General features: G+C 44.7%; 1 protein-coding gene across 3 annotated transcripts in view; it reads left to right on the forward strand.

Annotated features, from left to right (window-relative positions):
- Positions 1-15,164, forward strand: part of WDHD1 (WD repeat and HMG-box DNA binding protein 1) — a 153,218-nt gene that overhangs the window by 125,557 nt on the left and 12,497 nt on the right. For all 3 annotated transcript variants that reach the window (XM_040411516.1, XM_040411515.1, XM_040411517.1), the window contains 4 exons: positions 6,996-7,138; positions 11,819-11,875; positions 12,239-12,282; positions 13,027-13,191. In XM_040411516.1, the coding sequence (XP_040267450.1) occupies positions 6,996-7,138; positions 11,819-11,875; positions 12,239-12,282; positions 13,027-13,191 (409 nt within the window). The remainder of the gene's footprint in view (positions 1-6,995; positions 7,139-11,818; positions 11,876-12,238; positions 12,283-13,026; positions 13,192-15,164) is intronic.

The following is a 15,164-nucleotide window of genomic DNA, read 5'->3' on the forward strand; positions in this document are numbered from 1 at the left end:
ATATTGAACTGGACTTTATCACTTGGCTATGCGTCCCTGCTGTTAGACAAGTAATGGTTCCCTGCATAAATACCCACCTCTTAGGCCCCATTTACACCAGCACTATTTATTTCCATTGTTCTCATCTAATGGAGCAGAAGAACGAAAATAACGGAAGTGCTGGATGGGGCACGTAAGGGTGGGTTTTTGTCATATGATCAACATACACAACAGATGTCATAATGTGACATAATCACCATGGAGTTCCATTGTAAAAAAAAAAAGCACTTTTTTGTGAGGACTCTGCAGGGTGGAAAAGTGTAGTGTACCACATTTTTCCATCCTGCAAAGTCCAGCAAAAAAAGATGTTGGCTAACGTTTTTTATTTTATTTTATTTTTCTATATAGATATATTTATTTACCGATCTATATCACTATACATATAGATCTATATATACCATCTATATATTTATATAGAGATATAGATCAGCAAATATATATCTCTATATACATATGTGTGTGTGTGTGTGTGTGTGTGTGTGTATATATATATATATAAAATCTCTCTTTGTCAGATATATATCTTCAATCATGTCATGGGCAAGGCTTTATTTGTATGTGGTTGTCCGGGGGGAGGTGGCTTTGGAGTCCGATGGCCAGTGGATCGGGGCGATGCTTTTTTCTCAAGGCCGGCACTGGTAAGGATCGTGCATGCACAATCCCTCACAGGAGCGGCCAACAGCCAGATGCAGAGGGAGGGGGGCGGGCCACAGGCTCTGACGTTTCGTGTACAGAGCCAGGCCACTCCCTAAGGCAGGGCTAAGCCTGTACACGAAACGTCAGCACAGGGTGCTTGCTGGATGACGTCGCGGGTCAAGTGACCCGCATCAACAGAGGAGAAACAAGCTATTATAGATAAACAGAGTCATTTACAAAGGTATTCATAGATATGTTATATAGCAGATTCGCCTATATTTATATAACTCAGACAACCCCTTTTAAGTTTTGCACAATAACAGCATTTTATTTAAATTTTTTTGTCTCCCCATATTCTGAGAGCCATAGTGTTGTTGTTTTTTTTTGTGGGGGGGGGGGGGGGGGCGATTGTCCTAGGTAGGGTCTCTTTTTTTGCGGGATGAGGTGGCGGTTAGATTGGCACTATTTTGGGGTGCACATGACTTTTTGATTGTTTGCTATTACACTTTTTGTGATGTAAGGTGACAAAAAATGGCTTTTTAGACACCGTTTTTATTTTATATTTTTTACGGTGTTCACCCGAGGGGTTAGGTCACATGGTATTTTTATAGAGCAGGTTGTTACGGACACGGCGATACCTAATACGCCTTTTTGATCGCTTGGTGTTGCACTTTTAGTGATGTAAGGTGACAATTTTTTGTTTGTTTTTTTAGCAGTTTTTATTTTATTTTTAGTGTTCACCTGAGGGGTTAGGTCATGTGATATTTTCATAGTGCCAGTCGATACGGTCTTGGAGATACCCAATATGTAAACCTTTTTATTTTACCTATTTTTTATTTTATTTTTTTGGGAAAAGGATGCTTTATTTTTATTTTATTTACTTTTTGGGGAAAAGGGTGCTTTATTTTTATTTTGTTTTTGTTTGTTTTTTGTTTTTTTACTTTTTATATTTGTCCCACATTATGTATTGTACTGAATTGAACTGTCAGCGTCTTGCACAGTAAGACGCTGACAGTTGCCTAGGAGACCTAGCCCTCATGCTGGATCTCCTGGGCTTCCGTAGCTGGCAGGCTCCAATGCCTGTGTAAGGCATCAGGGCTGCCACTGCAACCATCGGCCCCCTGACAGCGCAGCGCGGGGGACCGATTGAGTCAGAGGGAGCCCCCTCCCTATGTTTACCCCGTACGTGCCGCGGTCAGCGCTGACTGCGGCATGTGAAGGGGTTAATCCGCCTGGCTATCAGTAACAGCCGGGCCCGTGCTGCGGATCAGGCAGGTGCAGCTCATGCACCCGCCCGATCCCATCACGTACATGCACGTGGGAATGCGGTAAAGGACCACATTCCCCCACGTACATGTACTTGATAATGCGTGAAGGGGTTAATGATTTGGCCTGACCGTGGATCTCCTGACCTGAAATCAGAGGGATCAGTGGTGTAACTAGAAATGACTGGACCGCTGGCAACATTGTGTATGTGGCAGCAGAGCAGCCTGAGCGGTGCTAGGCAGCTTGCTGCAGTAGGCATGCGGTTGCACCTGGCAACCTCTCTTTATAGGTGTGCCTTTTATCGGTGTGCACGGGGTGTTATATGTGTTGTGTGCTCTTCCCTTCCCTGGTGTTGGAAGGGTTAACTTCCTTCCTAGTGTGTGTGCGCACTGGGTGTGTCTGACTGTGGGTGTGGCTACTTGGCCCTATAAAGCCTCAGTGGAAGGCAGTACTCGGAGAGGGTGCTTCAGCCATGCTTGCTGGAGACATCCTCTTGCTTATTTACCCTCTGCCAGTGAGGGCCACCCTGGTTGTCATAAACGTTATGTCTGGTGTTAGTTTATGGTTTATCTGTTATTGCAGCATATGGTTTACTGGGTTCCCGTGTGATGTCTGTTGTGTGCTGTGTCCTTTATGTTGGTTGTGGATAGCAGCACTTGCACGTGGGTTCCAGGTTGTGTGTCTGTGGCAGGTAAGTGTGGAACTAGTCTCACTTACCTGTCATTGCCATATGTCTGTTTATGTTCCCCCTTTCTATGTAGCTTGGCCAGTGAGACTCCTGTTCCTCCGTGTTTAGGAGGAACGGGTCGTCTTACCCTGCTCCTAGTCCAGGGCCACCCTGAGGGCGAGCAGGAATATCAGGTTCCGGAGTATGAGCCCTCCTACCTTCAGGGTTGGCTCATACGGATAGGAGACAGGGTCAGAGTTAGGGATGTGTAGGAGGTGACCAGCTCCCTAATTCTCTGTCCTGGCCTTGCAGTGACTCCATCTGCTGATACCGCACGGCTGAGGGTTTTCCCTATCCTCAGCCGTGACAGGTGGGCTTTTTTTTTTTTGTTCGGCCCCTTTAGCTATGCCCCTGAGAGGGATCTATGGTGCTGCATGTTGCATTCAGAAGACCCGTGGTCAGATCAGGACATTTGTCCATAATACCGGTTCAAAAATGTATGAAACTCGCTTCATGATGGCTCTACTTTTTTTTTTTGTAAATCTGGAGGTTTTATAAGGTGCTCTACAGAAATCCAGAGAACTGGTTGATAAGATTAGGAATTTAGATTAACTCCTCTTAAGATCTACAAACAAGAAGGGCATTGTGACACTTAACATTGCATGCAGGCGTCATGGTCTCGCTTTTAGGAGATTGAGGATTAGCAATAATCTGTACTCACATGTCAACGCTGGCCATTTAAACGATCCCTAATCAAAGCAATAGTCTCTTTATCCTCTGGAATCCATAACTCTTGTCGTGTATTTACCAGTTGTTTTCATTTCTTGTGAGGTAGTAATATCGGAGTGGTGAAGCGATCCGTAGAATGGCTGAAGACTTAGAGGCGTATTTCTGGATAATAAATAACCCCCTATTTGGCGTATTTCTGGTGCAGAGTGCGGTGTAAAGGTTATTTTCACCACAACTTTTCCCCACTCACACCAGGTCTAAAAAAAAAAAGCGGAAGGGGATTGGCCGGCAGGCCCGTCTCATTCATCATTTTCTAGGCCTGTTTTAGGTGTAGAAAATGGTCTGAATGTAAGACAGCAAAGAAGATGTCTTACATTTAGACTGGCAGTGGATCCGCCAAAGTTATGTAGAGGCCTGCGACTCTTCATACCTTTTGGCGGATCCACCGCCAGATATAAGGGGTTAAGACCAGCGTCTTAAACGCCGGTCTTAATAAATGACCCCCTTAGTACGAATCCTTCCACCGCTCATCAAGGAGCAGAGAAGAACAGATATCAAAGAGGCACAGCGCTCTGCTGAGTGCACCTAGTGGTGGGGGGCTCAGCACTCGGACCCCCACTGATAGAAACTTCTGACGTGTCCTGAGTTTGTGGAAATCATAGGTACGAGTTATCACATCTGTGTCCACCCTGGGTCTTTGCTAGTTATTGGATGTTCTACAATTTTATCAGTAGTTGGCGCCAGTATACATAAGTGGTGGGCGGGCAGTAGCCGCTGGAATCAGTCACAGGCGGAGATCTGTGTGCAATCTTTCCTACAGCTTCCATATACGAGGCATCCTCTGTCTTCAAAGCATACTACACATTTTCTGTAGAAAATTTCCTTAAGAGGAAAGCCAGGATAAAGTTTACAGTTTTGACCATGCTGAAGTAGGTAAAGATATTCTAGGACAGCGGGATGATTTGACGGACGATTCTATTGTGGTAGAATTGGACATCCTTAGGGTATCTGCTCACGGTGCTCGTTTCGCTCAGTTTTTCAGCGCAGATTTTTTTTTAACGGAAAATCTGCAGCTTAATAAATTACCAGCGAAGTTAATAACATTTTACAGATCTCACGTGCACCGAGTTGGTTCTATGTGTGGAAATTGACCTGTGGTGCAGCATTTAAAATCCACAGCATCTCAATTGATTGTGCAGATCTGCGGCTGTTGTGATTTTCCTCCTAGGCTTCAATGGAGTTGTTAAAATACACAGAAAATGTGGAATAAAACCTGTGATAAATAGTGCAGGTTTATGTGCGTTTTTTAATGGTGTTTTTCATGCATATGTTCCACATACAAATCCACACTGTGTGTAGGTACCTTTAGCCTACCTGCATATGGCGCTGATTTATATGCAGAAAATGCACATAAAAACTGGAGAAAAATGCACATAAAAACTGGAGAAAAATGCACATAAAAACTGGAGAAAAATGCACATAATTCAAGTTGTTTTTTTTTTTGGCACACATTTTCTCTTTAAGTTAACAACCCAATTGAAGTCTATGGGGGAAACCACTACATAACATGTGGAAATGCACAAACAGTTGGCACGCTGCAGATTCCACGCGGCAGATCAGTTTCCACGAATACGAAATGCACAATTTGTACATGAGCTTTGGCAAATCTCACACCACATGCCGATTTTGGTATAGGAAAGCATGAAAATCTGTATAAACTATACTGCTGTGTGCATAAGCCCTAAAGGCTCCATTTACTGTTATGTTGCAAAACTGTGAGGTATTGGGCTAGGGCTACACCACACCAATGTCGCGCGACATTTATTGTAATGATGGTCAATGGTGTCATACTCCGACACGGGTCGCAAATTGTCCATCCAAGCATGTCATAGTGCAACACCATAGACCAGGGGTGGCCAACCTTACAGACACAAAGAGCCAAAAGAAAAATTATGACTACCAGGAGCCACAAGCTATACATTTACACACGAGTCACCATATTTTTTGCCCTACAAGATGCACCTAGGTTTTAACAACAAAAAAAATGATTTTTCATCTGATCTGAGGTCTGATAAAAATATTTATTTTTTCTTATTTTACATTAGCAGAGAAAAAAAAGAAAAAATAGAAAAAATCAGACCTCCAAATCAGATCCCCAAAATAAGACCCCCAATGCTGGGATCAGACTCCCAGTCTCAGACCCTCAGTGCTAAGACCTCTCCCCCCCCCCCCCCCTTTCTCAGATCAGACCCCCATTGCCCAGATCAGGACCCCCCCCCCCCCCCCCCCCCCCTTATGCTTAAATCAGACCCCCATGCTCAATTCTATAATTATAAAAAATAAATAAATAAAATCTCTTCCCTCTCCTGATCAGGCACTGGGCGCCTGCTACTCTGCAGGTCTGACACGCTCTCCACTGTGACCTGATGAGCACAACGTCCGGTCATACTCCGTATCTCCGCGTACTACGTTCTCACACTGTGTACATCAGGACGTAGTGGAGAGTGAGCTAAGGCTGCAAAGTAGCAACACTGCCCGATCAGGAAAAGAGATCTGAGCACGGGGTGGAGAGTGCGCCGGCCTGACTGCTTCCCCGAGCACGGGGTGGAGAGTGCGCCGGCCTGACTGCTTCCCCGAGCACGGGGTGGAGAGTGCGCCGGCCTGACTGCTTCCCCGAGCACGGGGTGGAGAGTGCGCCGGCCTGACTGCTTCCCCGAGCACGGGGTGGAGAGTGCGCCGGCCTGACTGCTTCCCGGCTCCTCAGCTAGAGCCGCATGTGGCTCAAGAGCCACAGGTTGGCCACCCCGGCCATAGACTATCATTACAAAAAATGTCGCAACGTAGTTGTACCACTTTTGTCACATGACAAATGTAGTTCTAGCCTAACTGATAAATCGGGCAAAATCAGGGAGATTTATTTATACTGGCGATTCCTACACCAGTCTTGATCTCCTGTGCACTTAATTTTATCTTGCCCCTTAGTAAATTAGGCTAATGGCTGGCATACACTTAGGCTATGATTTCTGCCCCTTTCTGGCGTATATGATAGCAAATCTGGTGGGCCACAGCCACCCCCTCCCCCAAAAACAAAACTGCTCCATATTATGTAGGGCTAGCTCAGCTGAATGTAATGATACATTTGCAATTCGTCCCTATGTTTTGGATATGTTCACACAATCGGGTTTCCTGATGCAGTGTCAATGTCAAAATTGGCAGTGGGTCATAAAAGGAAAGAAAGTTTAAAGCACAGGTTCGACTTCTCTTTAAAACTGCATCAGGAAATCTGAAAGTGGCAGTTAATAAGTGCATCAAGGGTGGGCCCAGGGCACTTGTTGCTCCTCTGCCAGCCCCTCCCTCTTCTTGATTGACAGGGCTGGGTCCGTGTATAGTCGTCTCACCTGGCTCTGTCATTCAAGGAGAGGGAAGGACTGCCAGAGGAGACAGAAGTAGTATGGCTGCACTGAGTGGCTTGGAGCCGCCCTTGGTGCACTTAACTGCTCATTTGCATATGGATTACAAGTATTTTTCGCTAAGCAAAAGGTATCATCGCGTTCCACTGAGCTCGCCCTACAAGGCGTTCTGTCTGGTTTATCGGTGACATGGTGACTAGATCTGAGGACGTGGACCTTTAAGCATTTTGATGTCTTCTTTCTTCCAGATACAGCAGGACTGACACAGAATGGGGGAGGCCAAGCTCAAAACCAGCAGCACATGAACATGAAGCGGAAATGAATTGTGAAGATGGGGATGAGGAAATGGAAGAAGCTCAACCTGAAACTCCCAACTTGAATAAAAAGACTGGTATGGGTCCCCCTTATTGACTTAAAGGGGTACTCCCATCTCTTAAAGGGATCTCCTAGTACTAGGATATGTCATCACTATCTAATCAGTGGAGGTGTCCCCTCTGGCCACCTACTGCATCCCCTTCATTCTCGGGATCCAGTCCCAGAGGTTGGACCGTTCCTAAAGTTGTGGCAAGATCCTGGTGATCCACCATCACTTCATGAGATGGGATCAGCCCTTAAATAACTATGATTTACATATAGCATCACTAGACCTGCTTATAAAAACGTAGGTTCTGCTTTCCCTATACTTTCTCAATATATGTGTAGAATTAGTCTATTCGGGCATGAATACATAAATTGCATTACATATCTATCACGGACGCTGAGTTATATGGCTTATACATACTCCAGAGCTATAGTGACATGTCCGCCGATAGAACCAATTAACAGTCACAGTCCTAAACAGCTCATGGATCTGCAGAATTGTGAATGCAGCTCTGGATTAAGCCTGAAGTGATTCAAGACTGGAATCCCCCATGCAGTTTTTGTATGACTGGATCCAAAAGAGAGCAGTATCGGTTCTCCCTTTATACTGTTCCTTCTGGATTTGGTCAAAAAAAATCGATACCTGGTTGTGTGTCCCCAGCTATAGGCCAGGACACATGAACGTGTTTGGTCCGGAAAACACGCTCCATGTGATGTCTGCATTTCCCAGACAGAACACTGCTCCTTTCTCCCAGCATCATCATGACATGATACTGTGAGTTCTTGCTTTACTGTGGGCCTGCTATACTGTCATCGTGGCATTATGTGAGCAGAGTACAATAGGTCCACGGTCAGGCAAGAACTGACAGCGTCAGAAGTCACTGTGATGCTGTGTGTTCTGGGAAATGCAGTTATCATACAGAAGGTGTTTCCCAGACCAAACACGCTTGTGTGAAACTGGCCTATAGCTTGGTTTATACATGCATTTTTTATGCAGTTTAACCACTTCACATCTGGGCCATTTGCCCCCTTCCTGACCAGGCCTAATTTTGAAAATCTGACATATCTCACTTTATGTGGTAATAACTTTGGAACACTCTTTACTGTGATTTCGTAGTAAAGAGATCACAGAGAGGCACGGAGCATTATCAGTCATGTTAATGCTCCGTGCCTCTGCAGTCTGCATCGGGTCTTGGCACTCTTTCACGGAGCGGATGCCACGCACGGCATCCGCTCGTGTGAAACAGCCCTAAGGATTTTAATTAGCCCAAAAATGAAAAATGACTTTAAAGGGCTTCTGTCACCCCCCAAAGGACCAGTTCAGGTCTGAAGTCACTTTGTGGGGCCTACATAGTGGATACCCCCATAAATGACCCCATTGTAGAAACTACACCTCCTCATGTTACTTAAAACCGATTTTACAAACTTTGTTAACCCTTTAGGCGCTCCACAAGAATTAAAGGAAAATGGAGATCAAATTTTTAAATTTCACTTTTTTGGCTGATTTTCCATTTTAATAAAAAAAAATCTTTAACACATCGATGGTTAACAGCCAAACAAAACTCAATATTTATTACCCAGATTCTGCGGTTTACAGAAACACCCCACATGTGGTCATAAACTGCTGTATGGGCGCAGAAGAAAAAGAGCGCCACATGATTTTTAGATGCCATGTCCCATTTGAAGCCCCCCTGACAGTAGAAACTCCCAAGAAGTGACCCTATTTTGGAAACTAGGGGATAAGGTGCCAGTTTTATTGGTACTATTTTTGGGTACATATGATTTTTTGATCATTCATTATTACACTTTATGGGGCAAGGTGACCACAAAATTGGTTGTTTTAGCACAGTTTTTATTTATTTATTTTTACAGCGTTTACCTGAGGGGGTTAAGTCATGAGACATTTTTATAGTGCAGATCGTTACGGACGTGGCGATACCTAATATGTATACTTTTTCTTATTTAAGTTTTACACAATAATAGCATTTTTTGAGCGATTTTCTTATTTAGGGGCTAATTTTTTTTTCCGGGATTAGGTGATTGTTTTATTAGTACCATTTTGTGGGACATACGCCTTTTTGATTAGTTGGTGTTGCACTTTTTGTGATGTAAAGTGACAAAAATGGCGCTTTTTTTGACAGTCTTTATTTAATTTTTTATGGTGTTTATCGGACTTGGTCGATCATGTGATTTATTTATAGAACCGACTGTCACGGACGCGGCAATACCAAATATGTCTATTTTATTTCTTTTTTTCTTTCTATTTTTAACATTTTTTAACACTTTATTTTTTATTTTTTTATTTTACACTTTTCGTCCCCCATAAGGTCATACAAGACCTTTGGGGGACATTTAACTTCACTTTTTTTTTTTCTTTTTTAACTGTTGATTTCTCCTGTAACTGGGGCTGACATAGTAGCCCCAGTTACAGGTCAAAAACACCCCCCAGAGAGGCTGTACAGCAGTATATTGCGCTGTACAGCCTCAGTGCAGGGCTGATCGATGTCTGTGAAAGACCAAACAGCTCCTGTACTTTCCCGGCCCCGGCGGTCACATGACCACCGGAACAGGAAGCGCTAGAAGGCAGGGACACCTGGGCACTGTCCCTGCCTTCTCTAAGGGTTGCCCTGCTGTCACCGACAGCGGGCAACCCGATCTGCAGCTGCACGATTAGCGTGCAGCTGCCATCTCTGAATGGACGTTCAGGAACGTCCATTCAGAGATATAGAACCACCTCCCGGACGTTTTTAGTCTATGGGCGGACGGGAGGTGGTTAAGCCAAACCAAGAAAGGATCCAATTAGCAATGACCAAACTGAGTCATCTCATTAGCAAGATGTCTTCATTTGTGAGGGTCTGTCTCCACAGGGGAGAAAGTGCCCACCTGCCTGTTGATTGACCAGGCCAGACGTTGCCCTTGCATGAACAGTCGCTGCTCCAGAAGCAGAGCCTCTGTGCTTGCGCAAGATTGACAGGGCCAGTGAGATGTCCGGTCCTGTCCATCAGAATGCCGTTGGATGCTTCTTCACCTCTGGGGACCGCCTCTACCAGATGAAGAACTCTTGCTAATTAGATGAATCGATTCGCTCATTACTAGATCCAATTAAAATAAAATAGATTACATAGGAAGAGCAGATACATCTGTCTTTTGCATACTAGATGATGATCCAGGGATTTACTGATTTGGCAGATTTGGAATTGGGAAGAATTTTTTTGGGGCGATTTGTGTCTACCTCATTGTTATTAATGCAACATAGTGAGGCAGATTTACTAATACAATAGATGGCGTAGACAGACTGTCTCGACCTGCACCAAATTTATCACAGGGGCTCAGGCTGAGTGATACATTTGGTGCCTGGCTAGGCACACTTGTCTAACTCTATAAAAACTGTTGGTTGGCTTAAAGTGAGACAGAATTTTACACCAGAATTGGGGCACGATTTTGGTGCCAAATGTTGCATACTAGGCCCTGCCTGTCCCCCTGTTAAGACTGATGCAGAAAATTTTTCTGAACCCAGATGCGCCAAATTGCACCACCTTTTGGCACAGTTTACACCAAGATCTCAGGTGCACTCACATTAGTAAATGTGTGAGCCAGTAGAATTGTAGGTTGTATCTAGATCAGGGGTCAGCAACCTTCAGCACTCCAGCTGTTCTGAAACTACAATTTCCAGCATGCTCCATTCATTTCTATGGGAGTTCTGAGAATACTGGGAGTTGTAGCTTCACAACAGCTTGGAGTGTCAGAGGTTGCCTACCCCTGATCTAGATGGACATTTTTTTTTTATTTATTTATTTTTTTTCAACCTCAGAAAACTGCATTATACACTGCATGTGTAAATCCAGCCTAAGGCCTTATTCACACGTCCGTTGTTTCTTTCCTGATCTGTTCCGTTTTTTGCGGAACAGATCTGGACCCATTCATTTTCAATGGGTCCTGAAAAAAAACGGACAGCTCAATGTCTGATTTTTTTTTTTTTTAGGACCCATTGAAAATGAATGGGTCCAGATCTGTTCCGCAAAAAACGGAACAGATCAGGAAAGAAACAACGGACGTGTGAATAAGGCCTAAAGGTTAGAACAGGAAGTGCTGTTAATTACCAACCTTAGCAGCACATCCAAGTACTGTCCAGTAAGGGTACAGCTACACAACGACGTGTGGCAATAGGGTACACTGTGGGTACATTTTTTATAATGACAGTCTGTGGCAGGGATGCCCAACTTGCGGCCCTCCAGCTGTTGCAAAACTACAATTCCCAGCATGCCTGCACAGCCTACAGCTATTACAGCATGCTGGGAGTTGTAGTTTTGCAACAGCTGGAGGGGCCCGCAGGTTGCACTGCGGCATGACAGTCACTAAAAAAATGCAACTTGGGTGGATTTTTGTGCGACAGTCGCAGCATAACACCATAGACTGTCATTATAAAAAATCTCGCACAACTTGACTGTGACAAATGTCGCTGTGTAGCCCGAGCCTAAATGCAAACCTCTCTCTGCAGACTTGTTGCACAGATCCGTTCCCCCCCCCCCCCCCCCCCCATGTACATTTGCGATCATCACTCGAAATATCTTTTTTAATAAATCATGTATTTGATCATTATTATATCGAAGGGCAATACAACAGGCTTAGGTTTTATAGTCGGGGAAGATGCCGTCCCGATTCTGTCCACTTTATTATCTATTCAGTTGTCAAATATCCTTCTTTTTTACAGCTACCAATCCTTTCAGCAAAACTATCACTTCACCTGAACAACCTACCTCAAAATCCGGTAAGTACCCTTTTAGTTGTAACGCTGCTTGACATATTCTTCATTTTCAAAGATCTTTCCTACTAATCACTTTTACGGCATGTCCTTTAGAAGTGCTGTACACAAGGGGCTCTGATGGTTGAGAACCCCCGTATGCCAGTGCTTAACGAGGGGGTCTGGTTCCACGTTATTGGTGGATAGGACGTCCGTGCAGGAGCAGTGTGTGAAATGAATAGAGGTCACCGCCAGGTGCAGACTACCCCCTCCGATCTGATTGACATGTCCTAACTGGATTGATGGAAAATCTCTGCTCAATTTCCACTGCACTATTATTATGACTTTTATATATATATATATTTATTTTTAATTTATTTTTTTGCAAAGGTACAATCGTGTCTAGCAACCAAGGCAGAGTTAACCCTTTTAAGGTATGACCTTGTATGTATTTAAAACAATGCCATAACTTTTATCATCTGTTTTCTTTATGAAATACTTGCATATGGCAGATGTGTTGTATAAATTTCTACGTCTTAGGCCTCATGCACACGGCCGTGTTCCATGGCCGAGATCGGTCCGTGGTAACCCGGCCGGGATTCCTGCTGACAGCAGGAGCGCACGGCGTCATTGGTTGCTATGACACTGTCCGCTCCACTACAGTAATACACTAGTATAGATCATACCAGACCGCTCTTGGCCGTGGAACACGGCCGTGTACATGAGGCCTTATTCGTCTGAATGGGTCTTGCACACTGCTTTGTGTGAATTTACCCCTAAGGTGGATATCTTTTTTTTTTTTTTTTTGCTTTCTTGGTCAAATCGGGACAAAACTACTGATAGATAGACAGACATATTGTAGGGTGAATAGGGAAGGAAACAACAGGTCGGATATTTTGAACTTTACCTGTGGATCTGCGTACAAGGGAATCGCGTCACATGTTATTGGACTAGATAATGTCAGGAAGGATGAGTCACGCTATCATGGTAAAGAAATCTCATATTGAAGCTTTCAAATACATCAGTGATCTTGTCAGTAAAGAGCATAAAATATATTGGGCCCTTTATTTACTATATTCTGAAGCAGTGTTTTGCCTGAGATTTATTTTTTTCGTTACAAAGCCGTGCTAAAAGGTAACTGTTTTGTGCCAAATGAAAATTAATATTTGTCTTAAAAGGTATCTGCAAGTCAGAAGAGCCCAGCGATGGCAGGCAGCTCATCCCGCATCCTAGATAACATGAGTAAATTAACAAAGAAAACACCTGCTGCTGGAAACCAGTCTTCAAGCAAGTCTGATTCCCCGGTCATAAAGCCTCTTGCTCCAAAGGCAAAACCTAAGCAGGTAATTTATAAGGATTTATGAACCCCTATGCCACCTCTGCTTCTGTGCCTGGTCAATGTAGTCAAAGATATTCAGCATCGTCTGGACTGCCAAACAAATGACCGGAAAGCCTTTAGGAGTAGCTGAACATCAGCAGGTTTCAATAGGATTGGTAAGGTTTGCATAGAAGTTTACTAAAACCTATCATTTTCAGTAAGTGACATCTTCCCAGGAACGTAACAGGCAGGACCAGGATTTAAGTTCTGAGTATATTTTTTTTTTAATAATGGGGGATAATTTAGTGTATATAGGGATTCTGGAGTCTTCCCTATTCGTATTCCCAAGTGCTTGAAACACTGGGTCGCTATGGTGACCGGTATGTCATGTAATTTTCTTTTGTGAATGGATTGAGATGTCGACAGGTCTAGTAGTTCACATTTGGTCATATTTACTTTGAAACCTGACATTGAGCCAAACTGAGAGAGAAGTTCGACTAAAGCCAGGAGGTCCCTATGGGGATGCACTAGAAACCATCATCGGCAAATAAAGCGTGTTTGAGCACCTGTTTGCCAATGGCAATACCTTCTATATGTTTTAGATAGTTATTGCTGTAGAAAGTGGCTCCAGGGCTAGGTTAAATAATAATGGCGAAAGAGGGCAGCCCTGTCTAGTGCCTTTTTGTAAACTGAAAGCCTGTGACCTGGAGTGGAGATCCTAGCTAAGGGGGAACAGTAGAGGGATGTGATTATACAGGTGAAACTCAAAAAATTTGACTATCATGCAAAAGTCTATTTATTTCAGTAATGCAAATGAAAAAGAATTGCATTAATCAGGGCTCCAGACTAAAAAAAAATATCAAGATGCCATTGGCTCCTAACCTGAAAAATTTAGGAGCCAAATGTAATTTTTATTCGCCAAATCTAAAATACATATAATATAGCTGGGATGCTTAGGAGCATGCAGTTTTCTAAGCTGTTAAAGGGGTTGTGCACTCATTCCCATGACCTGTCAGACTAGCCAGATTCACGTTGGTAATCCCTAGGTGCTGGCTCATTCGCTTCCCGGCCTCCGCTGCTTATCTTGGGTTTCTCTATGAAAACGTTAGACTGCATTGGCATCAAGACAATCACTGGCTACAATGGAGATCTGCTTCCTTTGCATCACATGACCATTTAACATAATGCAAGGGAAGCAGACAGGAGTCCATGGGTGCAGCCGCTGGCATCTAATGTGTATGTGGACCTTAGTCCTGAAGAGGGGCGTCACCCACTACAGCGACTGTGACCAGACTATCAGACAGGGCAGAGGGCGGCTATGGCTGTGACCGGACTATCATACAGGGCAGAGGGCGGCTATGGCTGTGACCGGACTATCAGACTGGGCAGAGGGCGGCTATGGCTGTGACCGGACTATCAGACTGGGCAGAGGGCGGCTATGGCTGTGACCGGACTATCAGACTGGGCAGAGGGCGGCTATGGCTGTGACCGGACTATCAGACTGGGCAGAGGGCGGCTATGGCTGTGACCGGACTATCAGACACGGCAGAGAGCGGCTATGGCTGTGACCGGACTATCAGACTGGGCAGAGGGCGGCTATGGCTGTGACCGGACTATCAGACTGGGCAGAGGGCGGCTATGGCTGTGACCGGACTATCAGACACGGCAGAGGGCGGCTATGGCTGTGAACAGAGGTTCCAGTCTCGTTACCTGGTATGTGGAGGCCGCATCGTGCTCGGCAGAGGCACAGTCCTGAGGCAATGCATCAGGTTGTGTCAGGGGGAGCATTACACTATACATGAATTATAATGCACGGAGTGGACACAGGACTCCGGAGCTCCCCGACATGTCTCCAGTGAATGGGCGGCTCTGACGAATCAGTGGGAGGAGCTCTCCTCACCTACCAGACCAGCAGATTGTAGTTCGCGGGTTATACCTGGCAGCCAATGGCAAAGTGGGTAGGCGGGGCTTTCTCCTGACACTGGAGCGCGTCGGCTA

This window comes from Bufo bufo, chromosome 11, assembly GCF_905171765.1.
Source record: "Bufo bufo chromosome 11, aBufBuf1.1, whole genome shotgun sequence".
Lineage (NCBI taxonomy): Eukaryota > Metazoa > Chordata > Amphibia > Anura > Bufonidae > Bufo > Bufo bufo.